This window comes from Nicotiana tabacum, chromosome 9 (genome assembly GCF_000715075.1).
Source record: "Nicotiana tabacum cultivar K326 chromosome 9, ASM71507v2, whole genome shotgun sequence".
NCBI classification, from domain to species: Eukaryota; Viridiplantae; Streptophyta; class Magnoliopsida; order Solanales; family Solanaceae; genus Nicotiana; species Nicotiana tabacum.
Genome location: NC_134088.1, coordinates 518,961 through 527,815, shown reverse-complemented (window position 1 = coordinate 527,815; position 8,855 = coordinate 518,961). Strand labels below are relative to the sequence as shown.

The 8,855-nt window shown below is 36.7% G+C and overlaps 1 protein-coding gene across 3 annotated transcripts in view; it reads left to right on the top strand.

Annotated features, from left to right (window-relative positions):
- Positions 1 to 204: 204 nt before the first annotated feature.
- LOC107804451 (transcription initiation factor TFIID subunit 1) overlaps positions 205 to 8,855 on the top strand; it is a 29,490-nt gene continuing 20,839 nt past the window's right edge. For all 3 annotated transcript variants that reach the window (XM_075221342.1, XM_075221341.1, XM_075221340.1), the window contains exons 1-6: positions 205 to 393; positions 657 to 717; positions 3,130 to 3,236; positions 4,798 to 4,860; positions 5,046 to 5,091; positions 7,075 to 7,335. In XM_075221342.1, the coding sequence (XP_075077443.1) occupies positions 672 to 717; positions 3,130 to 3,236; positions 4,798 to 4,860; positions 5,046 to 5,091; positions 7,075 to 7,335 (523 nt within the window). In that variant the 5' untranslated portion in view covers positions 205 to 393; positions 657 to 671. The remainder of the gene's footprint in view (positions 394 to 656; positions 718 to 3,129; positions 3,237 to 4,797; positions 4,861 to 5,045; positions 5,092 to 7,074; positions 7,336 to 8,855) is intronic.

Sequence of the window (8,855 nt, the reverse complement as noted above, 5' to 3'; positions counted from 1 at the left end):
ATATATATATATATATATATATATATATATATATATATATATATATTAATATATATATTAATTATCAAATTTTATGGTGGTATTTACTTCAAATTTAAATAAAAACAGAGAATAATATTCGAGCTTATGTATTTCCTAAAATATTTTCCAACTATTTCCCCTATTCATATACTTATATTTTGAATTTTGACACAAATATTTTATAAAACACAAAAAAATAAACACTTTGACGCAATAGAGCGAACCCGGACGAAACAAGAAAAGCCAGAAAATCTGTTGTATAAATACGCCCAAAATCGAAACCGGCAATCCCTCTCTACAAATTATTGAAACATTACTCTCACGCTCTGTGATGTCTCTCCTCTAACGTTCAAAGTCTTAACGTTCATTAGGGTAAAGAACTATTTTTTTTTAATTCTTTTTCCTTTTCCTGGAGTTATTTTTCATCCTTTGTTCTTTTTCTTTTGTTGCAATGAATTGGAGTATAAAGATTTGCAACTGTACTATATATTGCACCAATTTGAATAAGTTTTAGGATGAATAGAGTAAAGGAGTTTCTTTTCTAATTTATAATCTTATGAATTTTATTGGGTAATTGTTATTTCATTGCTAATTTCAGAATAATGAAGTGTTTTTTTTTTTTTTTTGGGTTGCAGAGTTGGTGACCTAAGATGGGTTACGAATCTGGTGGCACATCCCGTGATGGGCGTGATGAAGGTAACATTTAATTTGTTACTATTTTTTTTTTTTGGCCTTGTTTTTTACTGTTAGTATGCTGGTTTTTTTTATGAAGAAAACTCGTATTTTAAAGAAAAGAAATCCTTTATCAAAAAATTTGTGTGAAGTGAAACCTGAAGTGGAGATCAAGCTTCTTTGAAGTAAAGCTCACAAATTAGGAAAATTAGTCAGAGCTGCGCATAGTTACATGGTATTTGTGTTGGTGGGATGTAGCAGTTACCCAGTAGAATTAGTGGAGGTGAGCGAACTGGCATTAATACCAGCATCATCAAAATTTTTTTAGGAAAATTAAAATATGCCAAAAAGTATAGAGATTTAGTACTATTGTGATCAAGTTGCCATTTAAATTACTAGTTTTAGCATCCTGTATACAGTAAAGTTGATATTAATCCTGCTCTGTCGAAGTTGAGATTCAAAAAACTTCTCTTCTAGCAGGTATAACTTTGCACGCCATTGTTTGAAGCATACACTTCCCTAAATACATAGCTTGACCCATGAAATGATAAGCCCTTCACATTATATGGCTTTAAGCTGCTGTTTAATATTGAACTTGCACCTCAACTGTTTGGCTAAGTACTTGCATTCGCCCATCAATGTTTGGTTGATAGAAAGAGATCACCTTGTTCTTTCACGGATTCAAATCCTCGTCTCCCATAGACACACCCTTGGTGCTTTGGAAAAACATTTAATTTCTGTGTATCTAGAAGACTTATATTTCTGTTGATAGTGTAATAAAAAATCCTATTCTCTTGTGTGTGTAATTGAGTTATCTGAAACAAGTGGGTTTTCTAGTATAATACTTGTTCATGAGTTTTCAAGTCAAGCTATGTAGCATGGGCGTTTAGTGATAGGCTGTCGTTGTAGCTTGGAGATTTTGTAACAGTCTCCTTGGAATTTTACTATTACGTGGACCAGCTGGTTGTATAATCTCACTGACCTCATCTCAAGAAGAACAATGTCAAAATGGTGCATCTTTGAAACAGTTACTTAATTTGTTGGAGGAGATTCTATATGCTTTAGTTTAATATTGATGTCTCATTGCAACCCTTAAGCAGAATATATGGGGTCTTTGTTCAAATGTTTATTCCTTGATTGTCTACCAGTAATTATGAGTTGGCTTGGATATGAACTATGAGGAATGTTTGTTCTTTTTTATTGTGTAATTGACAGGAAAAATATTCTTGTATTTGCAACAAAGAGCTTTAGATGCTATTGTTGTTGTTGTTGTTGTTGTTGTTGTTGTTGTTGTTGTTGTTGTTATTATTATTACTGTTATCATCATCATCATTATCATCATCATCATCATTATCTTATCTTTGCTTTTGAGAGTTCCATATACTTCTTGTTCTGCATGTCCACTTCAATTGAGTGATAAGGAAAGCTTTGAAACCTGTCTGGATGTGACCTTTTCTTTCATTATCTCTATTTTTTATTTCATGTGGGGTGGGTGAGGGAGAGAAGAGGGCGCGAATTTGAAGAATACCAGCTTGAAATGTTATCGAGATAATGGTTGGTTAGTTTATCTAATTGATGCATTGTGTTTCATTTGAAGCGCCTAGTCACTTGCTCTGCAATATTCCTTGTAAATATCTAATCTTATCATAAAAAGAAAAAAGAAGGTTGGTTGGTCACTCAGTGCATTATGGACTGGGGCTGATTTCACGAAGTACCAAAATTGATGATATATTCAAAAGAGAATGAGGAAAGACGGGCCGGTTGAATTTCTTTGCTCATCTGATGTTTTTCACTGGGTAAGAAAACTTAAGTGGCTGTTTCCGATTTGATGCTATATCTAGATATCAAAGTAGGAAATTGTCTGTGGTGGTTTAGTGTAAAACTTTGATCATTTTAATGACAGAAATAAGGTTGGTTTTGTTTTAGTGCCTAAAAGTTGGAGAAAGAGAGCTGTGACTGGTGGCTTAGAAGTTACTGCTTATCCTTCCAGAATAAATGTGGAGTGTAAAATCATTTACCTTATTATCAAAAACAAATATTAACTGTGGAAAAAGTAAAAGAGATTGTCAGAGTCTTGTGCTTATATGTTAATCTTTATATCTCGAGTTTCTTAGCCCAACAGATGGCCTCAATATATCTCATTTAAAAAGAGAGGAGAATTTCGATCTTGCACATTGGTGCATCCATGATGTGTATACGTATAGATGATTGGGTGGTTTTATAGAGGAACATATTTTGGTGTAGCTTATCTACGTTAAAAAAAAATTGGTCTTTTGCTTGTATCTTAGTCTTCTGCTGTCTTACTTTACACCAGATTATGTTCTTTTTGAATTTACATCCACCAAATCCATCTCATTATTTCTACCTGTTTCTGCATTGTGAGGAAGCTGACGTTCTGAGTGTGATTTAACTGACGACTATGTCTGGTTTTTGCAGATGATGAGGACGAATATGAGGAAGCTGGTGGTGGTAACCGGCTTTTGGGATTTATGTTCGGAAATGTTGACTACTCTGGTGATCTTGATGTTGATTACCTTGATGAGGTAATTTGCTCCTTTTATTCTTTTCTCCCCATGTAATTTGACTCTCAAACAATTAGTATGCTGTGAGATCCCAAATTAATATGTTAGAGGTACTAAAGTGTCTCCAAGTACCAATTGAACCTAACAGGATAATTATTTGCTGAAATTTCAGCACAAGCAACTCATATCTATTTAGAAGGACCATGTTTCTTTTTCGTGCACCCATAATATAGTAATATGTATAGAAAATTCGATGTGGAGAATCATTCGTTTTTGTAGGTTCTCTACTTTTTGGTATATCAATTGTATAATGAAATATTTTTTACCTTATAAAAGAAATCCAATAATCAATATTGTTGAGAATGACATATGTGCTCGAGAAGTTAGCCAAAAAAGAAAAGGAAGAAAACCAAAAGAGTCCCTTTAACCTGTGCAAAGGAAGTATTAACTCCTTCCAGCACACTCTCTATCTCTTTCTTTTATCTTGGTAAATACTTAGGTTTATTCACAATTGCAGCGCCAACTTGGTTATCGATACTGGAGTTTACAGAAGAGAAGCTGTAGAATTTTGCCTAATCATCTAGGCCTTCAATCAAGTCATTAAACTGTCCGTGTTTTTCAGGAAAAAAACCACTACACCAAAAACTCTAGTTTTGTAAACATTATGCTCTAAAAGGGAGAGTTAATGTTTCATCTTAGAAGCATCTTTGATTTCTCTTTAGCCAAACAGTTCAGAATATGCCCAGGGTATAATTCTCCATATGCTCCTGCATCTTGTCTTGAGCCTCTGAAGACATCCCAGGTTGAGGAAGTGCCATATGGCACTCCAGACAATAGCTATGGCGCAGGGATGCTCTTTTTCCCTGTCCATATTTGTCCAGTCTCTTCTATCTCTCTTTTTCCATGCTTAACTTTATAACCTATAACCTTTATTATTAAAATGTTTTCTAATATTCTATTTGGCTTTCATGTTGAGCCGAGGATCTCCCGGAAACAGCCTCTCTACCCTTCCTGGGTAGGGGTAAGGTCTGCGTCGACTCTACCCTCCCCAGGCCCCACTAGTGGGATTTTACTGGGTATGTTGTTGTTGTTGTTGTATTCGGCTTTCATGTTCTTTTCAAAAGCCACTAGAATTGCTCATTAACCCTTCAAGAGATTTTCCTTTGTTTCCCTCTAACAACTTAAGGCTTCAAGATGATGCAATGTAAAACCTTCCTACTGTGTTCTTGCTTTGTCTTCATTTTTCCAACTTGATAGGGGACATAGTTATCGCTAAGGCTCACTTCTACGTATTAATTGCAGTGTATCTTTTTTTTTTGATAAGGTAAAAGTTTATTAATTGCAGTGTATCTTTCAATAAGAACAGTTGCAACAACAACCAGATGCTATCCTTAGCCAATATCTTAACAATCCATTCCATGGAGGATGCTTGCCGGGTTTAGCACCAATTTATAGAATCGTAGTTCATTCATTTTAATACGCCTCAAATTTTTTCTTTCAGATCTCGCATGTTGTGTGACTTCTTCTGGTGTCTTCTTTGCTTATTAAGTGGTCAAATTCTAATGGTAATTATGTTTTTCAGGATGCGAAGGAGCATCTTGCTGCTTTAGCTGACAAGCTTGGTCCGTCTCTGACAGAAATAGATGTATGTATCAAAAGTCTTTTATCTGTATAATTTGGAAAGGGTAAATCCAACCATTTATCTCCGTGATTTATTTGGAATTATATTTCGGATCAGGTGTTATAAATATGAATGTTTGTTGCCGAATTTCTACCGGAGTAGTTTTGTTGCTAATATTTTCTCCATGTCTTTTTCCCTTGGATGTTCAGTTGTCAGCGAAGTCACCACAAGCATCTGCAGATGCTGCTGAACAAGGTACATGTTTTCCACCAATGCAATCTCATGCAGTTTCTTATCTCTTTGGTATTTAGTTCTTTGAGACTTTCATTGGCAATTCTTTTGTCCTTTTCTCTTCTTCCTATTAAAGTTTGCCTGTCAGAAGTGAAAGCACACTTAATTAAACGTTGTAAGCACAGGTTTTTAACCTGTAATTCACTATAGAAAGAGCCAGAAACAATTTATGTGTTTGGCATTGTGATAAGTCATATTTCTCCTAATCATTAGGAGCGCAATCGTTCTTCAGTGAAGTAGTTCTAGTAGTTTCCTTATTCGTAAGATGTTTATTCTCAATATGCATAGTTAGCCCAATGACATGCGGGTTATGGTTTGTTCCTCCCCAGCTTCCAACTGTCAAGATTCAGGTGCTTGAATCATTGGGAGGATCTTTACTTGTCTCATATTTGTGACATAAGCCTTGTTAAACTTTCTATAGCTTCATATCAAAGATCTCCCTCTTCTCACACTGTTTTGAGTTTGCAGACAAATGTAGTGTCAAAATATTTAGCTATTAAAGTAAGGTAATTTGAACCTTACTGAGGCCACAATCTGGAAATAGCCACTTATTAAATTAAAAAAAGAACCTAATTAGAGCTAGTATATCATGAGGATCTACATATCCAATCTCCAAGGTATGTGATAAGGCTACATGCTAGCCCCTAATAATGAGACTTGACGAAGGTCGGGCAGAATCCGTGTTAAGGGTTTGTACATTGCCCCTTGACATGGGTTTGTGAAAGTGTTGGCAAGCAATATACGGAGCTGGGTGTGTGTTTAAGTTGGTGATGGACTTAGATAAGTTAGCTAGGCAAGGTGCCTTGAGTGTTGGCAAGACAGCCTTGTTTCGTGGGCATTAGCTATGGCAATGAAGGCGCATGGCACTTGACAAAGGCATGCGTGCGGATCAGTGGGACGACTAAGTTTGTGGCAAGACGTGGTCATGAGCTTATGGACGAGGCATGGTCCAAGAACAAGGCAAGGCGGGAAGACTAAGTATGGGCAAAAGCTGGAAAACAAGTGTGCAAGACATGTGACTGAAGAGGTGTGCAATGCATGTGCTGTGGAAGATAAAGGCTTGTGCAAAGCACATGAGCAGTTGGCTAAAATGCTGAAGACAAGTCCAATTTCGTGGGAAGGGTTTGAATTCAAATTCAAACAGATTGGTTATGCTTGTTTGTAGGTCTGTCATGTGCATGGCACATTGTTAAACTGCCCCTAACTGCCACTTTGTAAAACTGCCATAGGCAGCCCCCTTTTATGTGTATATTTCATTTGGGATTAAGGCGAGTAGCATATGTGAGCCTTTCCTAACTGAGTCCTTTTTGTATTCTGCGAGAATAATAAAGGTTGGGTGATTTTACCCGTAATTCTGTGTGTTGTTAAGTTTGGCTAAGTCTGAATAATTCTAAGTGTCAAGTTGTGTGCGAAAAAGTGAGGCTGAGTGGCTGTGTGTTTAGCTACTGTCGTGCAGTGTCAATAGAGCGAAAATTGACCCTGTAACACTACACAAGATTGGAAGATGTGAAAATGCTCAAGGCCTAACTACAGTAAATTGAGAAATACTGGAAATAATTGCCAAGTTGATCTTCATGTTTAGGTTAGACTCTGATTTTTGAAATAGTTCCACCAAATGGAGCTCTTTTGTGAAACTGAACTGCATCCGACATTCTTTTGTTAAACAGTCTCTTTATTTATTGTGTGCCAGAAATTCTTATGTTTGTGCGTTTCTTGTTGCTACCATGTCCGGAGCTTGGTGTGTTAAAACTCCAGTGGTCTTATAGTTCTTTATTCCGTTTGTAAATGAATATTCTTACATAAATTCACACCACATGATTTGGTTTTTCCTAGAGGTTACATTGGGTTTTCCTTATCATTCTTAAACCATTATATTTTACTCGACCTATTCTGTCTTTCAGAAGTCATTTCTCATTTCTCTTCTCTCCGCTTTATTGAACTAAGCAGATTATGATGAGAAGGCAGAAGATGCTGTAGATTATGAGGACATTGATGAGCAGTATGAAGGACCTGAGGTACAAACTTTTACCGAAGAGGACCTATTATTGCCGAAGAGGAATTATTTTTCATCAGAAGTATCTTTAGCTACTTTGGAGAATCGTGGTTCTGTTTTCGATGATGAAAACTATGATGAGGATGATAATGAAGAGGAGAAGGAACAGGAGGTGGTAGAGAACGCTGCTGAAGTTCAACCTACTCCTGAAAAAGGTTAGTTTAAAAGCAATGTTTTTTTTTGGGTACAGATTTTTCTTAGTGTTTATATTGTTAGCCTGAAGTACTGATGGCTGTCTACAATCTTTAGCGTGTAACTCTACCTTTTGATATTTAACACTGGTTGCCACAACTCAATTTATAAAGCTGTCTTCCTGTTAGTTTGTTACAAACCTCAGGTTTATTAGGGAAAGTTGCTGTTCACCTAACTGAAATTGAAGGTAGACCAAATAGCCTCAGTAGTTAAATGGTTATGGGTTTTTGGAACATTCACAAACCAGCAGAAACATGTGGAGCTCAAATGAAGCCGAATATCAAGCTGACGAATCAGAGTTATTCTAGCAAAACATAACCCAGAGTCCCTTCTGTAAGAGGGTGGCAGAAAATAAACCCAACATTGCAGTGAAAGCTAGATTTGATCCTAAAACACCAGATAAAAGTTGATCCTTGAGATGAGTCATTGTGGTTAGTTTGTCAAACTCTTGTTTTGCTTGCAGCCTTCTGTGCCTAATTTCTGTTTTCCTCCTAGCAATTTTTGGCGAACTGAAATTGGCTGCAGCAGCTGTGAACAAGTCCATGTGACAAACTGTGTGTTTGGAGGGGCGGGGGGGGGGGGGTGTCCTATGTGGGAGAGCATGTCAATAAAGAAAAGGAGGGCAGTAGATGCCTTAACACCGCGACAGGGCTATGAATGAGCAGATTGCATGTGCAGCGGGAAGAGGCAGGGAGCTCTGGGTATTATGGACAGAATGAAATAGCGAGTCTTCCATACTTATCATATTCTATTTTGCTTGAGTTTGTTGTCTTTTTTTTTTAAAATTAATTTTCTTCTGGTTTCGAGATATAAGTGCTAGATTAGCCCTCAGTGCCTAAATCTAGTGATAAAAGCCCAACATGTGATGTGTGCTTTAGACGCAAGTCACGAGTTTGAACCCTGCTGCGGACAAAAGCTTGGTATTTAAGTGGAGAAAGCACGAGCAGACCCATTATCCATTGAGTTTCAAACCATGCTCCACTGGCCCTCGGGAATTTCTCGGTAATCAAAAAAGAAAAAAGGTGTTAGATTATTATGTGTTAGTGTCAGAAAGTTAAGAGTTGGAGTATTTCATAAAAAAAGTTAGGTCAGTGTTATCAAACGCGCGCTTAAGCCCTGAAGCGAGGCTCAAAACATGTTGAACGCTTCGCGTCGCTTAGCGGGCGCTTTAGTGTTGTCATCAAGGCTCTAAGGCATACTTTTCCTTGCCAATGAGTGTAATCCTGAAAAGGCAATACTAAACAATTGATAATTCACTTTATCGTAAATTTTCTTCAATTTTTTTGTATGTATATTTTGTATTTATGCTTATAGATATTAGTCTTGGACTATACATACATATCTATAGTTTTTCTCCATTTGCGTCTTTCTTCATTAAAGCCCACGCTATGCGCTTAAACCCCCAACAGACCTTAGAGCTTTTTTGCGCTTTTCGCCTTTGATAACACTGAGTTAGGTAAAATATCAGAAAAGTTAAAGTTCT